General features: G+C 55.0%; 2 protein-coding genes across 2 annotated transcripts in view; one reads left to right on the forward strand and one right to left on the reverse strand.

Moving 5' to 3' along the window:
• Positions 1 to 13,239, forward strand: part of GRHL3 (grainyhead like transcription factor 3) — a 36,445-nt gene extending 23,206 nt beyond the window's left edge. The window contains exons 9-16 of the mRNA XM_040229611.1: positions 741 to 899; positions 1,451 to 1,529; positions 1,638 to 1,771; positions 3,423 to 3,457; positions 4,603 to 4,691; positions 5,479 to 5,564; positions 8,070 to 8,134; positions 12,302 to 13,239. Of these exons, the coding sequence (XP_040085545.1) occupies positions 741 to 899; positions 1,451 to 1,529; positions 1,638 to 1,771; positions 3,423 to 3,457; positions 4,603 to 4,691; positions 5,479 to 5,564; positions 8,070 to 8,134; positions 12,302 to 12,416 (762 nt within the window). The 3' untranslated portion in view covers positions 12,417 to 13,239. The remainder of the gene's footprint in view (positions 1 to 740; positions 900 to 1,450; positions 1,530 to 1,637; positions 1,772 to 3,422; positions 3,458 to 4,602; positions 4,692 to 5,478; positions 5,565 to 8,069; positions 8,135 to 12,301) is intronic.
• Positions 13,240 to 15,596: 2,357 nt separating this feature from the next.
• Positions 15,597 to 21,034, reverse strand: part of STPG1 (sperm tail PG-rich repeat containing 1) — a 61,359-nt gene continuing 55,921 nt past the window's right edge. Inside the window, exons 9-10 of the mRNA XM_040229652.1 lie at positions 20,160 to 20,350; positions 15,597 to 18,096 (exon numbers count right to left, since the gene is read on the reverse strand). Coding sequence (XP_040085586.1) covers positions 18,020 to 18,096; positions 20,160 to 20,350 — 268 coding nt within the window. The 3' untranslated portion in view covers positions 15,597 to 18,019. The remainder of the gene's footprint in view (positions 18,097 to 20,159; positions 20,351 to 21,034) is intronic.

The following is a 21,034-nucleotide window of genomic DNA, read 5'->3' on the forward strand; positions in this document are numbered from 1 at the left end:
TCACTGCCACAGGAGGTAGGTTTAATTGTTCTCATTTTGCAGATAGAGAAACTGAGGCTCCATGAGGTTCAAGGACTTATCTAAAGTGACATGGCTTGAGGGGCAGAGTCTGAGTGGCCCCTCGTCCAAGCTCATTCCTCTCTGCCAGCCTGCCCAACTCCCTGTGGAAGTGTTAGCAAATCACATCCATGCTCAGAGCCTCCATCTCCTCAGCTGTAAAACGGGGGTGACTGGTTCAGCTGTGGCTAGAGCTGGTCGTCCAGGTGCACAGGGGCATGTACCATCCTCTGTGGCCCTGGGCAGGGCCAGCAGGAAAGTATCTTCTGGAGTTGGCCAGGAGGGGATTTGGGCCCTTCTCTACCTTCTTACTCCGAGTTGCCAAAAAAAAAAAAAAGAGGCTATGGATTTTAAATTCCTAAAGGACCCTTAATCTCCCTCCCAGGCCCTTGATCCTTTGGGCTGCCCTTGGCAGTCTAGTGGGAGCTGCGTTGTCCACTGGTGACACCCTGAGCTCAAACCAGTTCCCTTATATGTTCCCTGTCGCCCTTGGACAGCGGCCCCCTCGGAGCATGGGTTTTCCCTGGAAAAGGGAGCTGGTGAGGTTTGCTTTCCAGGGGCATTGTGAAGCTGAGGGTGCCCGCCAGGCGGCCGGTAGGCCCCATGGTACTCAGGGAGGTTGTGGGACCGCAGGTCTGGTGACCTGTGCCGGCTGTTTAGCGAGCTCCCTCCTCTGTCCCCAGGTGTTTGTTGGCGTCAACTGCCTCAGCACAGACTTCTCCTCACAGAAGGGGGTGAAGGGGGTCCCCTTGAACCTGCAGATCGACACCTATGACTGCGGCTCCCCCAACGAGCGCCTGGTACACCGTGCTGTCTGCCAGATCAAGATCTTTTGTGACAAGGTGGCTGGGCAGACCCTCTGCTGGGCCCTGGGTGGGCGGGGCAGCCCGCCCTGCGTGTCCTCCTCAGCCACGCTGGTTGCACCTGTCTCTGCTTCTTGCTGTCTGAATGCCTCCGTCTTTGTGTGCTTGTCATTTGTCTGTCCTGCTCTCTGTGGCTGTGTTTTCCTCTGCTCAACCCTTCCTCTTGCTACACATCTCTTTCTAGGTCTCTGTACAAAGCTCTCCAGGTTTCTTTTTCTCTGTGTCTGTCTTTTTCACTTTTCTCTTTCTTCTTACCTCTCTCTGAGCTCCTTTCTCTTTTCTCTGTTCTTCTCTCCCCACACCTGTCTCCCTCAGTTTCTTCTTTCTCTGCCTCTCTGTTTCTCTCTCTCCCAAGGCTTTGCTGACCTCAGACAGGGCTGGGCCGCACTTGATTGGGCCCAGTGCTGGTACCTTCCCGTTTTCTGATCTCACCCTGGGAAGAAAGCAACCTCGGAAGTTCCATAGTTGTGAGAAAAAGCAGCCAGCCCTCCCAAGACCAGTGGTGACCCCCGGCCCCCTCTCTCCCACAGGGAGCAGAAAGGAAGATGCGGGATGATGAGCGGAAGCAGTTCCGGAGGAAGGTCAAGTGCCCCGACTCCAGCAACAGTGGTCAGTGGGCCTGAGCTGGGCTGGGTTGGCATGAAGGGGAGAGGAGACTAGAGGGCAGACACGTGAACAGAGGGACCTCAAGGCACAATGCCTTCCTCTTCCCATCAGGCATCAAGGGCTCCCTGCTAGCTGGCTTCAGGGGCAATGAGACCACCTACCTGCGGCCTGAGGCAGACCTGGAGACCCCGCCGGTGCTGTTCATCCCCAACGTTCACTTCTCCAGCCTGCAGCGTCCTGGAGGGGTGAGGGTCTTGGGCTGAGAGAGGGTCTGGGCCTCTGGGTGGGGCCGTCTTAGCAGAGACCGGCAAGGAGCAACCTGCCACTTAGCAGGACAGGCCAAGTTAGAGGTTGATAGGTCCTGACATCACCAAAATGGAAATATCTTTATTGAACCCCGGGGGACTAAAAAAAAATGTACAGTCATATAAGTTCAGGGACCCTTTCTGCTGAAGAGTGTTTGTGAAGAAACGAACTTCATACACATTGAAATGTTCACTCTTGAAGCACACACGGGAGGTTTCTAATGTCCGAGCTCCAAGTTAGACCACAGCCTTGTCAGAGCTGGGTGGATAATGATCATCCCGGCAATGCTTGTGAGGCTCACTTTACACTAGGCGCTGCTCTTTGAGCTTTCCATGCGTCATCTCCTTAACCCTCATTACCTCCTTATGAAGTTGGTAATGTCATTCTCCCTGGATTCACGGGGTGGAAATTGAGGCATTGAGACCAAAATTACACAGGCTGTGGCAGAGCCAGGACTGGAGCCTAGGCAACCGGGCTTCAGAGGCAGTGCTGGTCACCACGGGTCACACCACCTCTCAAGACAGGAAGCCACTCACCAAGCGCCTTGACCATCCAGCCTTTGCTGCATCGTCTCGTTTCTCCATCACAGGCATCCTTTGGGGTACAGGCTGTTATCCCCATTTTTCCTGACAAGGTCACACGAGTCAGCGGCAGAATCAAGGTCCCAGCGCCTGCCTGTTACTTTGCTTCCATATTACACAGTTTGACCGTTTCCACCCATTGAGCTCCCCACCGTTTAGGTGGGAATGTTTACAGAAATGGCCATCAGTTCACAAAGGCGTTCAGCGCATTGACTCCGAACAATAAGACAGCTTATGGAGCAGCCAGTCCTGCTGTCGGCCTTGGTACACATTTAAAGCCTCTCAGTGTCCACCACACCCCCTTCTCTGCCCTGAAGTGATTCTGTGGCCCCCATAGCTCAGGAGGCTGCATTAACCTGCTCTCCCCCCAACCCCAACCAGGGGCCTCAAGTAGGGAGACACCCACTTGAGGGATGGAAGCCCCCATCGCCAGGCTGCCAGCTCTCCTGTGGGAGGAAGTGGGGGACCAGTCCTTGTACCTGTGAGCCTGAGAGAGGGGACCCGCGGAGCGGAAAGGCCCAGTCCTGCCTCCTAGGGGGTTGCTCTGGAGCCGGCCCTCTCAGGGCCCGGGGGTCTTACCCTGCAGAGCCAGCGATGGCTGCACCAGATGGACAGTACCAAGTGCTCAGGAGGGCTCGACAGTACTGCCTCTCCCCCTTCCACTCGCTTTGCCTCAGCTCCAGCTACCTAGTTCCCAGCTGCAGGCCAGCCTGCAGTCCCAGCCCTCCTGCGTGAGCTGGGACTCACTGATGCTGCCACCATTCCTTAGCACCTTGTGTGCTCACCGAGTCCCGACTCAGCTACCTGGAGCTTGGTGCGTCCTTTCAACTCGGGGTCTCAGTTCACTTGAGGGGGCTTATCTGAGAAGAACGAGCTGGAAAGGCATTAGAACTGCCTCCCCGCCGCAGGCCGCCACAAAGATTGTTTGTCCTAGAAAGCCTCCAGCAGCTGAGGGCTCGCTCGTCTTCCTGTGTGTGTATGATGGAAAACGTCTCTCTCTTCCTTGCAGGCAGTGCTCTCAGCGGGACACAGCAGCTCCAACAGGTATGGCGAGAAGCAGCCAAGGGCCTCGCGTCCCTCCTGCTGCCCCTCGTTTGCTCCCAGCCTGCCCTTCCCTTTGCTGTCCCCCAAGCCAGAGGCTGGGCCCAGAGGAAGTACCCGGGAGACTCTGCCCCCAGCCCCCAAGCTAGACTCATGTTCCCTTCTCACTGAAACTGCCTGAGTTTTTATGGGTTTGTTTTATTTGAAAAGTTGGCGAATCTTTGGCGGGACACCTGCTTGTAAAACGGGAAAGAAAAAGCCTCTGAGATGGTGATGCAGATTTGGAGCGTGAGGAGGGCAGCTGTGCGGGAGGACGTAGGGGAAACCACCCCGCGGCCCGCCCCAGCAGACTCCAAGAGGCCCCGGAGGGGCCTGCAGCCCAGGATGGGCCTCTGCGTCCTTCCCTCTGTCAGCTACAGTCACTTCACAGCTTCAGCTAGCAATCTGTCAGAGGAGGAAAATGGGCTCATGAGGGTGAGGCAGATATGAGAGACAGCACGGAACAGAACCTCTGTAAACAGGAAAGCACTTTATGGAGATCACATATTGTTGGTATCAGTCTCTTCTGTATAAAAGGAAGTACTTTCACACCAAATTATGTCACTTATCACCTCACAACAGCCCCAGTGAGTCAAGCAAGCAGGGGTTATTGCTTCACTTTATAGACAAGGAAACTGAGGCTCAGAGAAGTGAAGTGACTTGCCAAAGGTCACACAGCTATGAGATAGCAGAGGCAGGCTGAGACCTACATCTGACCTACTCCAAAACCCACAAGCTTCCCTCCTTCCACTGACTCACATCCAACTTGATTCTTTCAAAAGAGAATAATGCTGATGATGAAATAGTAGTCCATATTTATTGAGGCCCTACTGCCTGTCACACAGTGTTCTAAAAGCAGCGTGCATTATCTCCTTCAACCGTACAACTTTAGGAAGTGCCCCGTTATAGACAAGGACCCTGAGAAGCTGTCACCCAGCTAGGAAGGGCAGGGCTGGGATGTGACCGTGCAGGCCAGCTCCAGATCTGCTGCTTTACCTCTGTCCCACTGCTTTGCGCCCACCATCTTAGGGTCTTCTTTACCTCTGGGGCCCGTCAGCCTCTGGGATCCCCCCAGGTTCCTCACAGACCTCTCCCTGCCTTCCCCACAGGCTGTCTCTGAAGCGCACCTGCTCACCCTTCACCGAGGAGTTTGAGCCTCTGCCCTCCAAACAGGCCAAGGAAGATGATCTGCAGAGAGGTAGCCTCCTGCCCCCCATTTGTCCTCCGAGCTCACCCCCGCCCCAGCTCCCCACAAGGCCTCCCCAAGGCCTCCACCTGATCCTGGTCCAGGAAGCCAGGGCTGTACCCGCCCCTACCGGGAGGGTCTGAAGGGTTCTTTACTCTCTGAGGCTGGGGCTGGGCCAGGATTTGAGAGAAGGGCAGACAGCCACGGAGCTGGAGGGCTTCTGCCTGCTCTGACCTTGTTGGACGCGGGCGTCCTGGGGAAGCCGTAAGGCAATAGGCTTGTGGTGTTGGGCAGGCTCCCCACTTTCTCTAATAGGCAGAGGAATGGGTGGGCTTTCCATACCTGGCATTCTGGCTTTGACACAGTAAATCTGTGACTTCTTGGGAGAGAGAGACTGGAGCTAACCATCAAGAAGAAACCAACCACCAACTAAGATCAAAAGCTTCTAGCAACCTTGAACTGAACCTTGCACCTTACTTGGTGTCATATCAATACTGCCCACAACAACTCTGGAATAGCGGGTGGAGCTGACTCCATTTTCCATCTGGATAAGATGGGGCTTAGTGATGTTAAAAGAACTTCTTCAAGGTCACAGAGCTGGCAGGTGGCAGGACAGGGATTCAAACCCACCAGAATCAGCAGAGTCTGAGGAAGTGCAGGGATCTACAGAGCCAGGTCGGGTGTTTCCCAGCTGGGAACAGACCCTGAGCAAGGATTTGCTCTTTTTGCAGAAATTAGTCTTGGGTTAGCCCCCTAGATGTTCCTTTGTACCTCTAAAAGCCACCCCTTTGCTTCTCAGTTCTGCTGTACGTGCGGAGGGAGACTGAGGAGGTATTTGACGCCCTCATGTTGAAGACCCCGGACCTGAAGGGGCTGAGGAGTGCGGTAAGAGGCCTAGCGGACCCCGCCCTGCCCTGGCCGCACCCCACTCTGCACTCCCATCTCCCTGCCATTCTTCGCCATCCAGTTCTGATTTCCCACAGGAAGACTCCGGGAAGGAATATTCTGGAACGTTGACTTTCTGCTGGCCCACCCATCCCGCCCCATCTGAGGGCGCCTGTGGGGCCTGGCTGTGGCGTGGGGGTGTGGGAAGGTGTGCCTCTGAGATGTTATCTCCCAACCAGACCCTTGGCTCCACCTGGGGAGCTGCACACACCATAAATCCTCCTTAATCTGGTGCCTGCTGTCTGACAGGCCAGAGCTTTCTGTTGGCTTTGCAAACCTGTTTCTGTTTTAATGGGAGTGAAACCCCAAAAGGCCAGGCCCCGAAGATACTCTTTTTTTTTTTTTTTCTTTCCCAGAGGGCCTCATTTCTCCCGCTTGTGGTTGGCCAGGGAGGCACTGGCTGGGGCAGCTGAAGGTGGTGTCTGGGCAAGGAGACCTTCCCCAACGCCCTGAACTGCCAGAGAGTGGGTGAAATAGCCCTAAAGAAAACCCACAGCAGCTCTGTGGTTCAGCTAAAAACTGAGCAAACAGAGCCTCCCCTGGGCCAGCTGTGCTGACAGGTTGAACCACACAGAAAAGCCAGGTGGTTCTAAGATGTCAGGACGGGGAAGGAAATGAATGGAAAAGCACAGCTACCTTTTATTGAAGACCCACTATGTGGCAGGCATGCTGTCAGGCACGCTGCATTTGCTAGCTTACTACACTGATTTAACAACTCTGAAAAGTGGGTGCTAGTAACGATCTCCTCATTTCCCATAAGGAAATAGTCTCCCAGAGGTCAGGTGACGTACCAAGGTTACTAGAAGTGACAGAGCTCTCTCCACTCTGCTGTGTTACCCTGGTCTCTTCACACTGCATCAGCCCGGCTTGGCACCAGGCCCAGGAAGTTGGGCTCACAAGAGGCCATTAACGTCGCTAGAATATATATAGACTCCAGATCTTTGGGTTGGACAGTACCTTAAGGGGTCAGCTCCCCATCCAGTGCCCAAACTGTGTCCTCAGTAACTCTTCCAAGTGGATGCCCACTCCTGACTGTATGCGTCAAGGATGAAGGGGCTCATTGCCTGTGGGGCAGCCAGACAAAGCAATTGTCTGTACAGTATATAGTTGGGAAGTTCCTAAATTCTTGCTTAGACAGACTTGAGATCTTCCCCAGAGCACCTAGCCACATTGCCATTACAATAAGTAGTCTGAGAACTTGTCTTGCCTGGAGCAACCTCTGTCAGGGCAGAGACCAGCTGAGGAGCCGAATTGGCTCCTCTCCTTTTAGAAAGAGAGGAAAGGCCCAGAGAGGAGGACCTGCGGCTCGAGCCTGTGGCCTGCGCTTCCCGGCGGCTCCACAGCAGCCAGCAGTCCTAACCAGCACCGTCTGACCCCACTCACCCCAGGGATGGTGCTGGGCTGGGGCCTTGACCTAAGCGTCTCAGTTCTTGTACAAAAGCACCCGTGTGTACATTCCCATCATGACCCATTTTACAAAGGAGAAAACTGAGGCTCAGCAAAGTAAGGGGACTTGTTCAGAGTTCTGCAACCCCAGCTGGTGGCGCTGGGACCAGACCAGTTCTGTCTGCCCTACAGGAAGCGTCAGAGGCCTGGGGACACATGGGCCGACTGGCTGGGTGAGCTCAGCCAGGCTGCTGAGGCCTCTGAGCTGCAGTGTCCTCTCTGGTGGACTAAGCTCCAACGTGCTGGGATCTGATGGGGGCAGGAAAGCTGGGCTCCAGGCTAGGCCTTGGGCACATACCTTGTCTTCTCCAAGCTCAGCATCCTCCCCATCAAATGGGCTAAATGATTCCTGCTAGGAAGGGTAAGTGGGTCATCTCCTCACCCCTCACAACAAGACCAGAGCTTCCTCATCGCTCCACTTCTGAAATAATAATGACCATTTATCAAGTACTGACATCTATTTAGTACGTAGAGGAGCTGTCCTAAATATTACACGCAGACCGGTTCATTTAATTCTTTCAGTGATGCTATGAGCTAGGCCTGTTTCCACCTCCAGGATTGGTTTGCACAACTGGTCAGCCTGCTGGTGAGCAGGGAGCCCTCAGCACTGGAACAATCCGGATGTCTGACCGTGGCGAGGATTGAGGGGAATTGGTGGATGCCCTTTGGGAAGTCTACAGGCACTAAGCATGCCATTTGTCAACAGTTTGTGGTGGTGTGGGAAAGCGTAAATAATGTACAACGATAAGGGAAGCTGCCTATGTGGGACATAAAAAAACACCTGTACACATGGCCAAAAGGCAGGAAGGAATACACTCAGATACCACTAGTGTTATCTCTGGGACACAGGATTATGGATGATTATCATTTTCTTCATTGTACTTTTCTACAATCTGGGTATATATTTTATGATCAGGAAATTAAAAGCCATCATGTAAAAGACTGCTGCAAATTTAGTTTTTGGCAGCAGACACTGAATCTCCTGCCTTTCTCTTCCAGATCTCTGAGAAGTATGGGTTCCCTGAAGAGAATATTTACAAAGTTTACAAGAAATGCAAGCGAGGGTAAGTGCCCAGCACAGCTCTCGCTCCTCACCCCCTCTCCCCGACCCTGCGCCTTTCCCTCCAAAGCGTTGGCTCAGGGAGCTCCCAGCAGGTCCACTCTGCCTGGCAGAGGCCCACGGCTCTGGGGCTGAGCTGTGCTTGTACGTGGCTTTGTGGAGAGGTGGAGGCGAGGTGGAGTTGGGGTGGAGAACCTTGGCAGTCAGGCCAAGGCTGCCTGCAGAGACCAGACGCTGGTCACTGTTGGGAAGGAGAGAAGTGGGAGACAGTGGAGAGGGAAGCGCAGGGCCACGTGTCAGCAGTAAGCCAGGCATTTGCCCGTAATGGTGATGATGATCGTGACTGTCATTTACTTGACCACCTACCTGCCATGTGCCAGATACTGGGTTAAGTTTCTCATTGCTCCCTCTCGGCCACACCATGAGGTAGATACCATTCCACACTTTTCACAGATTGAGAATTGAGGCTTGGAGGTGCCAAGCAGTGTAGAGAGGGCGGAGCAGTGGATAAAGGGACAGTGGCGGGAGGCCCAGCAGAGTTGCTCCCAAGAAGGAAATGCAGGTGATGAACCTGGGACAGGAGGACTGGACTTCGTGTTGAGGGCACCCAGCCAGGGAGGCTCCACAGGCTTCCTGCACCTGCAAGTCTGGATGAAGCTGTACCTTTCAGGGGGGCCGGGCAATGCCTGCCGTGTCCCATGGGCTCTGGGGCATCAGGGCTAGGGACCATGGTAGCCTTGCTCTCTGCCCAGGAGATCCCTCCTCAGCAGGGTGGTTTAGGAGGGTGGAGTTGGAGGTCCACGTGGTGACCACCTTCCCAGGCTTCTACCTAGCTTCAGAGCCGGTGAACCTGACCTCTGCAGCCCTTGATGCCTCGGTCATTTTGCCAGCCCAGCAAGGGAACCCCTGTGTGGTGAGGAACGGTGACTGCCACTCCCTGCTGAGAGGACCCCGGACCAGGGCCCTGGGAACCAACCCCCCCCATCCCCACCCACAGCTCCAGACACACTACGGCTCATTTCTGATACTCTTCCTGGCTGTCCCTGGAAGGTGCTCAGGCTTTGCCCCATGGCGGTTGTCCGTGGCTCTCCTTTTGGAGGACTGCAAACTGAGGCAGATTTTGTACTCAAGCTGAGGCCCCAATCCAGTCAGCCCGGGGGGCCACCTCCTTCCTTCCCTCATTCTGCGCCCCCTGCCCCTGCGCCACCCCCTCCCCTTTGGCTCTCACCCAGCCTCCTTCCCAGAGAAGGGCTGAGGCGGGGGGAGGTGGGCAGCCCTGCAGCCCCTGGGAAAGGATCCTTTGGTTTTGGTTGTATGTGTGTCTAGGGTTCTTTGTGTGTGTGTGTTTTTTTCTTCCGAGTTTCGGTTTCAAACTGGGAACTGGAGCTTACACGCTCTCTGGAGCAGAATCCACCTCATCGCGGAGGGCAGGCTCTGCTGTGCCCAGACAGGCCCAGCCCCACTTCCCCTTTGGTGCCAGTGCCCACGCCCCCTGGCTGCCACCCCACCTGCCACCACTGGCCTCTCTTCCAGATCCCACTTCAGGCTGGGCGGACGGGCTGGGAAATGAATGCCTTTGTGCCAGGTTCAGGGGGGTGTGCACACAGAGATGCCCCACAGCCCCAATGGCTGAGTTGCATAGTCTTTCCCTTAAGCCCCAACCAGACATTTCAACCAAAGTTATAATAACTTCCATTTGTGGAGCACTGCCTACTTGCCAGACGCTGGGTTAAGGAACCCCAAGCCCTGTCTCATTGACCCTTAGAATTTGCTGTTTCTACAAATGAGGAAACGGGTTCAGAGTAGTCCCTGGGTGATAGAGTGAGTACCTGGCAGGAATCCTGGCCTGTCTAAAACCCATGCATGCACCCACTATTTTATCTTGCCTCCTGCTTGTTCCTCTAACCGCTAAGCAATGTGCAAATAAAGCTTGTGGCCAGGCCAACGGATTTATTTTCCCAGCCCCATAGCCCAGGGCATCACCCAGCGGCCCTTCTGAAGCACCCGCACCCCATACACGCCCCAACCATGAAAACCCCAGGCCTAGGATTGTCTGAGATGCCTAAATGAGAAGACTCCCCCAAAAAGTCTGTTGGGAGAACAGAGGCCAGGCTCATTAGCTGCCTCCCTCATCTTTGGAACAGGCTATTGTCAGCACCAGCCTCGTTTATTTTCACAGAACCTTCCAGAAAGTCCTTTGGACAAAGGTAGATACAATCAGCTTTACAAGCACCACTGAGTGCTTGAAAGATTAACAAATACATTGTTTTTGCTGGCAGCTGGCCAGGGGTTCTCTGTGAACCAGGACAGAGGACAGCCTGAAGCTGGCAAGTGACAGGAGGCCCACATTCTGGGCAAGTCCCTGCCTCTAGGGCCTGGTTGTCATTGGCCCCCAAGGGAAAGAGGTCTGGGGGCCTGGCTGGGATCCCTTGTGTGCTTGAGTGTGCTCTGGGCCTGCTGGGAGGCCCTGCCTGAGCGGTTGGTGCACACAGGGCCCTTAGCCAGTGCCCGGCAGCTAGAAGCTCTCAATAAATGCCGCTATCGGAAACTAACAAAAAGCCCCAGCAGTGACAAAGCGCTCGCACTTCCAGCCCCTGGTCTCCTCGGCCTGTCTGCAGCCTGCATCCTCCAGACCACGGATCCCTCTGTGAAACAAAGGCACTGCACGCAGGACCCAAGGAAGCCAGACCTTAGAATCAGATGCTGGCAGTCAGCACCCAGGCCTCGGAGCCTGAGCCCAGACCTCCTTCCAGAGAGCAGCAGCTGCTTAGCGCTGCTGCAGAGACAGCCCACAGGCCACAGGCCACAGGCTTCAGCTTCCCTGTCTCCATTGCCTCTCCCGATCCAGGGGATTCAGGGAGGACAAGGTCATGCCTCTCCTGGGATCCCTGGGAAGCAGACGGCTGGCTACCGCCAGGAGGAGGAGCATGGGCGACTCAGCCCCACTCCTGCCCAACGCAGATCATCCTGCCTGATCTTGAACTCTCCCCCAGCCCTGGATTTTACCTTCCTTTTATATGCCCCTCCTAGCTTGTATTTAGCCGTCTCGGGGGTCGCACAAAGTTGGACACGACTGAAGTGACTTAGCAGTAGCAGCAGCAGCTTGTATTTATAGGGTTTTGTTATTTTTTTTTAAAAAATGATGCAGTGGAATGAGACAAAAGTCCAGATTCCATTTCTGCCATTTCTTAGCTGTGTGACCCCAGGCAAATGAGTGCTCAGCTTCCCCATCTGTGAACTGGAGTAATATGGTTATCAGGATTGATTCTCCCAGGCCCTACTAGATTTGAAACTTCTAGAGGGAGGGACCTGGGATCTCTGTGTGTGGGCCCCTGTTTTTGTTTGGAACAAGGCCTTGCACTTGGCAAGACCTCAGCAGATGCTGGTGAAGTGAATGAGGGGAAACGTCCACCCCCATCACAAAAAGGAAGCTGCCCTGCACAGGTCAGGTCACAGCCTGGCGGGTCCTTCATGGGGGAGGCGGCTCCTAGAGGGATGCCCTTGGCTACACTGTGGCCTTGACCCCTGCAGAGGGCCACAGTCCCAGAGGCTCTGTCCCTCTCAGGATGGCCCAGGTCCTTGTCTGAAGAATGTGAGGGGGGGAGGGCCATGCCCCGAAAATCCACGATGGCGTCCCTGAGATGTCCGCTTCCTGCGGTGGAACTGAGGGGCCCCTTGTGGCACCGGCGTGGGGATCAGGCAGGCACCCCGGGGCGACATGTCACAGCCTCCTGTTGAACCCACCCCTCGTGGGCCCACCACCACACTGCCTGCACTGGAGCTCACACTCCACATCCAAGTGCACAGCCTGGCCTGGTAACTAAGGAGTGCTGCGTCTTCCCCACATCTGTGTGTTATTTGCTCACACACAGTGAGTGTGGACACTTGTGAAGAGAGGCAGTCTGCTGCAGTAGGCGGGGGGTGGCCGCCAGCAGGTCCGAGTTGGAGTTGGGCTCGCCCTCTGGGGAATTGTGTCCCCCTGGTAAAGAGGGGCAGTGAATGCCCCCCATCTGGGCTGTTCTGAGGGTCGGAGAGCAAGTCCAAGAGGCGCCGGAAGTGCTGGGGGCCCCCGCAGATGGTCGCCATGTCTGTCACCCTTCACTCAGAGGCCCTGTCAGGGAAGAGGCCTTTCACCCTCTAAGCACACCTCTCCTCTCCTCTCCTCTCCCAGAATCCTGGTCAACATGGACAACAACATCATCCGGCATTACAGCAACCACGTCGCCTTCCTGCTGGACATGGGGGAGCTCGACGGCAAGATTCAGGTCATCCTGAAGGAGCTGTGAGGCCTGAGCGTCCACACCCACAGGCCTCTTGATGTGGGCTCCGGGCTGGGGGAGCCAGCTGGGCGCTGGCCCCGAGCCACACACGACCTCTCCTTAGGCCGCAGCACCGCTACTTGAACGTCTTCCCTGAGTGAAGAGGCCCTTGACCCACAGGCATCAAGGCCCGGAGGGGCCCCGGGAGGTGTCCTGATCTGAAGCCCCACCTCGTGCTTGAATCTACTCTCTGCGCTGCCGGGCAGACGACGCCGTGTCCGTTAACCAGCCCAGTGGCCTGTTTCCTCCTCCTCAGACCTTCTCTCCAGCCCCTCCCTCAGGCTGCCCGTTCAGGCTGGGGATGCCAGCCCTGTCTCCCCAAGCCGACTTGACCCTTGGACCCATTCTTGACTCTTCCATCAACTTCAGACCAATGACTTCTCACCCTTTGGTCACTGAGTTAACTGTCTAACACTTGATTTTCCAGTGCAAATGATTAAAAAGACAGTGTAGTGGACACACACTCCACACAGACTTAACTTCCTCCACACAGGTTGGAAACCAGAGCTGATCGGCTGGAACAAAGCAGCCCCAGTGTGGAGCAGCCTCCAACCCCACTCAGTTGTATACATTTCTTATTTACCATTTTCATTTATGTTATATATGTATAAGTATATATTGTATATATAAGCAACATTTTATATTTTTCATGGATACATTTTTATCATTTCAAAAAATGTGTGTTTCACATTTCTTGGATTATTTTTTTAGCTGTTATTCAGTTATGCATTTTGTATACTCATATGCTAGTTAGTAATAAAATTCTCCATATGTATTACTTCAGATGTCACACTGGCTCCTCTTGTGAGAGTCTTCCAGAAGCAAAGGGTGCAAGTAAACAGGGACTCTCTCCTGCTCTATCCTGTGAGCAGTTTCCTTGGACTTGAAGGATGGTGGTCAATGCTGCGTCCCAGCGAACCAGAGGTGCCACCCTGCAAGGCCAAGGCTCCTGATTCCCGTCGTGGGCCCTGTGAGGCCTGTCCCGTCTGGCCCCACAGGCGGACGTCACCACCTGAGGGTCACTGACTCTGGAGATGAAAGAGGCCTAGGATGCCCTCGCTGAGGACCTCACAGCAGGGCAGTGGACAGAGCCCGGGGCAGAGAGTCACGGCCCCAAGCTCTCCACCAACTCGCTTTTCCTGGAGCCGGCTCCTACCTGCTCAGACTCGATCGTGAGCTCCCCCCAGCTCTGCAGTCAGTGACGTCAGTAGGCTGGAGAGAGTGTTTACACCCCAGGAATTGACAGGTGCTACAAATCAGTCTTCATTTCCCCTGGAGAACGGGACAGATCAGAGCATCCTTCCTTCCTCCCGCCCTTCCTTCCGGCTTACCCACACACTCCCCCTCTAGTCCTCAACTTCTTTGGCTGTAAAACGACAGGCATGTTCTCCCTGAGTCATCAGGTAGCTGCCATCTTTAGAGCCCTGAGGCTCACTGGGGTGAGCCTCACAGTGTGGGACGTGGGACAGCAGGCAGTCCTCGGGTGTCCTCCCCAGACTTCAGTCACAGCTGCTCTGCTTTTCTGCATGTGCATGCTAGATTTCTCATATTAACTTTTGTCTGAACTAAACTTGAAAAGTTTGAAAACCATGGATGTCTCTCCAAGGGCCTTCCAGCTCTGACAGCCAATCCAGAGTCCTAATTCCCAAAGCCCTAGGGCCAGGACTCAGGTCAGGCCGGGGAGGCCCAGCCCTAGCCAGAGAGCTCAGTAATCAAGCTACATCATTGCCCAATGCAATGCTTTTTGAAATTAAGGCCCCCAAAAGATAAAATATCAGAACTTTGAAGGGAGTGTCAGTATGCAGATGTTTTCCTTTGGCCTCAGGCTCCAGCACCGCTTCCCCGGCACTGGAAGGGACCCTGCGAAGCACCCAGACTGCTCAGCCCACTCCAGGCCTTGCTGCTGCCACGACATCACCACGAGGGTGAAAGCGCAGTGTGTGGAGTGTCAGCACGCTGACAGGCAGGCCAGAGGTGCTCAGCATCTGTTGCTTTCCTTCCAGAATCACCGGAAGCAGGAAGGTGGTCTTCTCAACCTTGACCGCACCTTGGAATGCATCACCCCGGCAGCTTTTATCCCTGCTGCCCAGATCACACCCTACAGCAACTATATCAGATTTTCCGGGATTGGGGCCAGACCTCAGTACCTTTAAAGTAGCCCCCCCACCCCCCCGATACCACACTGTGCACTCAAGGTTGAGAACCACTGCTTTAAAGAGGTTTAGAGCAGTGGTTACCCCGGCCTTGAGCGCACAGTGTGGTATCAGTGCTTATACAGACCTCGCCACCTCTGAAACCTGCCAGAGTCTGGAAGGGACTCAGGCACACAGGGAACCATGGGGGCCAGGGCACAGCCTGCCGTTGAGCTCAGGAGTAGGTCCCAGGGCTCCCCATATATGCCCTTCACTGCCTCCAGCAAAACCTCTGAGGCCCACTGCTCGCCCCTCCACACGGAGAGACAAGGCAGTCAGTGCCTTAGGAAGGCTGTTGGGAACTCAAAGAAAGAGAACCCTGCAAGCCTTGAGGAAACGCTGCCCTGCCCTCAGAGAACATCAGGGAGCAAAGGGCAGCTCCTGAGCCTGACAGCGGCCGTTTGGGGTTTGCCTTTCCTTCAAAGAGGATGAAGGTAAGTCCTCTCCAAAGATGGGTCACTGTATAAAGCCAGCTGGTAGAGATGCCATCCTCTGCCTGTAGGAAGCTTCACGTGGTAGATAATGAGTGAGCAAGGCGAGAAAGGGATGGGTGAGGACCTCAGGAGAGAGGGAATGAAGGAGTAGCGAGGAGATGAGGAGAAGGAAGGAGCGAGGGAGGGGAGGACAAGTAAGCTGACAGGCAGATGGATGACGCATGGAGGGCCAGATGAAGAGTTCAACAATTGAGTGTTCATTGCACCTTTGGGCTCCCCTGGGGGCTCAGTCTGTAAAGAACCCGTCTGCCATGCAGGAGACCTGGGTTCGATCCCTGGGTGGGGAAGACCCCCTGGAGGAGGGCATGGCAACCCACTCCAGTATTCCTGCCTGGGGAAGGCCATGGACAGAGGAGCCTGGTGGGGTATAGTCCACGGGGTCGCAAAGAGTCAGACACGAGTGAGAGACTCAGCACAGCACTAGACCTTTGTTACTTTTAAGTGTGGTCCATGGCCCAGCAGCATCGGCATCGCCTGGGAGCTTGTTCAAAACACACCTAGAACGAGTACACTATTTTATTTCAATTATACATCAATTTAAAAAAAGATATGTAGGCTCTCGAGCCCCACCCAGGTCTATAGAATCTTGGAATAAGATCTCCAAGTGATCTGCATGCACATTAAAATTTGGAAAATACCTTATTAAAATACCAGCGTACCCTAACCCTAACTAGACTCTTTGTAATCACACCAAGATCTTTCACAAAGATACCACAGCCCAAACCCTACCTCAAGTCAGTTAAATCAGAACTATGAGGCTCGGGCCTAGGCCGTATGACTCTCGAACGGCTCCCGAAGTGACCCTACCATACAGCTGGGGCCTGGGGACCCCGGGGCTGGACGGAGCCGTGAGCAGCCTACGACATCTCCAGAGAGCCTAGGTACCACTCAGACACACCCTCAGAGCTCAGGGTCTCAGCTCCAGCCCTGTCTTCTATGGAACACAGGTTCTGCCTGGCCAAGAGCAGCCCTGACGGTGCCCCTGCCATTCTCCTCCCAGAGTGCCCACTTTCCTGATCCCACTGGGAGGAGTTTCTACAGAGACAGTCCTCACCTGCACCCGGCGAAGGCCCAGGTGTCCCCGAGAGGAGCAGCCGGTCTTCTTTTCCATGCAGTCCCACCAGCCTCAGCCTGCAGGGACCCCAGGGCTGGTTGCTTCCCGCCCAGGGACCAGCTAAGGATCCCTGGGGTCAGAGGGACCTAAAAGTCAAGGCCTTCAGGTCCAGCCATATTGTCAAGAGTCAAAGAAAGGTGAGGCTTCAAGTGTCAGCCTTGAAGGGGTCTTCCAGAACTCCTAGTGCTCAAGTGGACAACAGATGACTGCAAAAGAGTTTCCTTTAGCCTGAATAAAAATTTTTAATTGAAATAAGGTTCTTAACATCTCCAACCGAGAAGTTTCAGGTTTCAAAATTTCCCAGGTTCTCCTGAAGAATCTGCAGATCTGGCGATAGGTAGCAGGCCTTTAGAGGGACACCGGCCTAAGCTCCCGGACCTCCTCTCGCCTCACCTGTTTTGCTCCCTGCCTTGCCCACCCAGCCCTGGAAGAGCTTGACATTGAGCCTCCACATTCTGCTCCAACCTGACCCCTAGGACAAGCTAGGACCAGAGCGGATGCAGCACAGGCGTCTGCCTTTAGGTCCAGACCCCGGACGCGCCTGGGGCCGCACTCCAGGCTGCCTCCTGGTCATCCAGAGCAGCGGGGTGCTTGCCGGGAACCTGAGGTTTATAGCAAGGCCAGCTTTTGTGAGAAATGAGAACTCGGTTTAAATTGGACACGCTGTTCCATCCTCCTCCTGCCCTCTTCCTCAGCAGCCCTTCCCTGAAAGGAGAAATAGTCAGTGGCCAGTTCCGAGCTAAAAGTCACGGAGCAAAGTCTAAGGAGAGAGTCAAGGGCGAGCGGGGGCACAGGGAGGTGTAGGAGAGGGCGCAGGGGGCTTCCACTTACGAAAGTCAAAGCCTTGGGGGTGGCTAGGGAAGGAGGGCTGTGTGGTCAACTCTAGCTCCCCTGGGCTCCCTGAGAATCCCTTTTCCTTGCCAAGGGGGGCTGACTTGGCAGGCCCGAAAAGGTTCAGTCAAGGTCATATTCAACTTGAGCAGGGGTGAGGGGGACAGAGACCTGCCAGGTAAGGGGAAAGCCGGGTGAAAGGACCTACAGGCGCCCCGCAGAACCGCTGTGCCCGGGACTCTGGCCTCAGAGGGTCCTGCCTGCACCTGCCCCTTGGGCACAGAGCCGATAAACGGACGGGTTGGCCTCCCCTGAGGGCGGGTGATGAGCTCATGAGACCACGGTGATGCTGCCATGCTCTTCCTGAGGTGAGACACGAGGCCTGAGCTGGGGAGCAAGGGCCAGGCAACCCCTCCAGGTCCCTGTCACTGTGCCTCTGGGCCTTTCTGGCCCGTAGAATTCTGGGAGGGATGTGGAAGTCAAAGGCCAAAGGATGGGAGGGTGCCGGGGCCACGGCCACAGGGCCCTGGCTTAGCATCAGGCTTTGGGATGGGGCATTGGCCAGCGGCGGCCTCCTCTTGGAGGCTGAGCTTTGCGAGCTGCTGGCGACTGAGCGGGGAGGTGTGCAGAGCCGGCCTGGACGGGCGCGAGGGGTGAAGTGACCGAGGAGGGTGCTCTGTCCACCCCTCGCTTCTGCTCAGGAATCCACGGCTCGGTGCGGGGGCGGGGGAGGGAGCGGTTCTCCACGCTCCAGGGGGCAGCTCAGGACAAGGGCAAGCATGGCAGTCCGGTCGCAACAGCGGGCAAGGGATGAGGGGAAGGGGGCGAGGCCACCCCGTGCCATCAGCTGGCACATACACCCGCGATGGGCACTCCCTGCCGACCCCCTGGGGTGCCTGGGTGGGTGGCTGGGGGTCTCCTTGAGCTCGAATGCGGCGACTACAACACTGGGATCCATTTGTTGTCCTCATTGTAGAGAAAGGACTGCTTGCCAGGGAATTCCGGCCTGTACGTGGCTGTGGAGAGAGAGAGAGTGAGTGCTGAGAAAGAAAAGGCCAGTCCTCAAGGCCCTGACACTTGGTGTCAGAGAGAGCGGGACCCCCTGATCAGGCCCCCTGTACCCGACACTGTGGGGAGCCATGGAAGGTAGGGACTGGCCCAAGGTTGCTGGGCTCTGAAACTGGCCGGGGTGGGACTCAAACTCTGGTTTCCCACCTTCTTCAACTCACTAGCTTCTTTAACAGAAGAAAATTTGCAAAAGAGTTGTATAAAGTTTGAGGGGGACTGGGGAATGAGGAGAGCAATAGTCTTAAACAAGCTGAGGGTCAGCTTAATGGGGTTTTGCTTTGATTTAGTTCAGAAATTAAAAAAAAAAAAAAAAAACCCTGAAAGCCATGACAACAGCAGCCAGGATCACGCAGGGCTTGGGAACCACAAGCTGGGGTGACTGGAAACTCTCACACTGACGCAGATTTGGTTCACGAGGGAGCCGCTGACAGGAAGCTACCACGGCTGTCTAGGAAGGTCTGCACACACCGGAAGCCAAGAAGGCAGATGTTTGCAGGTGCTTAGGCTGGGGGCCTGCGGGGAAGCCCACCTTGGCCTAGGGGAACACAGCAGCAGGAACGAGCCTGCACCTGCACTCCAGGCACCAGCACGGAGAAAGTGCTCAGAGGAAGCTCCTAGAGGACCGGGCCAAACAAGGGCAGACCAGGATCCTGCTGTACCCGGGGTCCTCGCGCTCACCACTCACGTGGCACCTTAGTACACTTGCCGGACCAAGCCGAGCTCTGCCTGGACTGGCCAGAAGAGCCCAAGGTCGAACTTCTGCCGTCTTACTGGCTTGATTATCACTATGTTTCCAGGGACAGAGCCATGGGAATGACATTCTTCCTGTCCGGTCTACCTTACATTTTACTCACTTGTGTGTGTGGAGGGACGGGGACGCCTTTGGGGGTTGGCACCGGACTTGAGTCATCTTTGCCTCCCTAGGGTGGGAGCCTCAGAGATACTCACTGGGAGACTGACTTTCACAGGCCTGGCAGTCCCCAAAGTCCTGCTGTCCTTCTCCCACGTCACCTGCCCACCAGCCCACCTGTCAGTCCCCAATGCCATCAACTCTGCCATCGTGGGGGCCGTAAATGGCTAAAGAGCTCCACTGAGAACTACAAGCAGGTGGGGGGCAGGGAGTGCAGACCACCCGCTGGAGCAAGTCCCCTGGCTGCCAGCTCTCAGGCAGATCTTAGGTGGGTGGGTGGATAAGAGGGTCCCACCACTCAAGCTCACCTGTAAAAGGGAGCAGAACTAGGTGGCTTGAAAGAGCTGCTCAGGTGGGGCCCTGGTTTATTTCCAGACAGATAAGGCATTAAGGGAAGAGAGTCTGGGTCTCGGCCTTGCCACTCCTCCTCGGGCTGTGACACCTTGCTCTCTGGGCCCTCCCCATCTGGGAAGTGACCCCATCAGATTAGAACCACGGCTTAAACATTTTTAAGAATGTGAACTTTTTAGACAAAAGCTGTGGCTCTTTCCCCCAGAAAATAATGTCTGTGTGCTCCAAATCTGCAGACAATTTCAAGGTTACAGACCCACTACAGCCCATCTTTTTGCCTCTTGAAAACGACATTCCTGTTGTTATTGTTTGGTCACTAAGTCATGTCCGACTCTTGCAGCCCATGGATTGTAGCCCACCAGATGCTCTGTCCATGGGATTTCCCAGGCAAGAATACTAGAGTGGGTTGCCACCACCTTCTCCAAGGGATCTTCCCAACCCAGGGATCAAACCGGCATCTCCTGGATTGGCAGACAGATTCTTTACCACTGAGCCACCAGGGAAGCCCCTGAACATTCACAGTTCTCAGTTACAAATCCTTGGCCTAGATCATCTCTAAGAGCCCTTTCACCTTAAAAAAAAAAAAAACCTCTTATACTCTGAAAGTGTAAGCTGAAAAGTCTTCTCTATCCACTCTAACCCCTGTAAACTATTTGGCAAACAGCCTATAAATCAGTGGCATTTGATGGCCCAGGAATGACAAACAATTCCAGATTTAGTTTTTACAATCACTGAAAGCAGTCCTCTGACCTGGGCCGGGCAGGCCTGGCTGGGACGGCCCTGCTGTCCACCGACTGGTGTTGGACACGAAAGACGCACTGGAGATCAAGTGCTTGCGGGGCCCCGTGTAGTCCACGATCTCGTACTGCCCAGGGCCTGGCAGAGGCGGCTGCGGGGGCAGAGGCAAAGGCTGGGCGGAGAAGTTCAGGATGGGGTTCCTCCTTTAGAAAAGACAAATCGGGAAGATGTCACCAAGTCAGTCTGCGGAGGAAGGGGCAGGTTTTAGCTGTAGCGCTGAGGCTCCGCAAGAGGACTGGATGCGGCGTAGGAGACCGGTTTCTGCTTTTGTCTCCACTGCCAGTGGTCTGGGGGCCCTGGACCTCAGTCTCCTTGCCTGCACGAGGGTGATCGCAATAGGACCTACCCCATAGGCTTGTTGTCAGGGTTAAACGAGATGACGCCCTTAACACATGGTGGTCAGCAGAGGGCCCAGCACAGAGCGAGAGCGCGGTACACAGAGTTGCTGAGGGTGGCTGATGTCATCGAGCTGATCGTGAAAGGCAGACAGCATCAAAGCCATGGGCCAGCTCTGATCACGTGGTCGTGCCTGGCTGGAGCTCAGGGTAAGGAACTGAGAAAGCTTCCATTAGGTTAAAGAGCTAGCTGAGGGAGGGATTAACTTTTCCTTCTAAATCACATGCCCTAGCCCTTGCTTCAGCCCTTCACTTTATGGCAAAACTGAAACGTGAAAAAAGTACAGGGTGGACCCACAGTGCAAGTTCAAGGAACATACTTTTTAAATGAGAGAGAGATTTCTGGAAACCACTTTTAAATTGCTCCAACTTCACGCTTCCTTCCCGCATCCATTCCTACAGTAAGAAACAAGAACTGCCAAAGAGCACGTA

Source organism: Oryx dammah, unplaced genomic scaffold, assembly GCF_014754425.2.
Source record: "Oryx dammah isolate SB20612 unplaced genomic scaffold, SCBI_Odam_1.1 HiC_scaffold_27, whole genome shotgun sequence".
Classification (NCBI taxonomy): Eukaryota; Metazoa; Chordata; class Mammalia; order Artiodactyla; family Bovidae; genus Oryx; species Oryx dammah.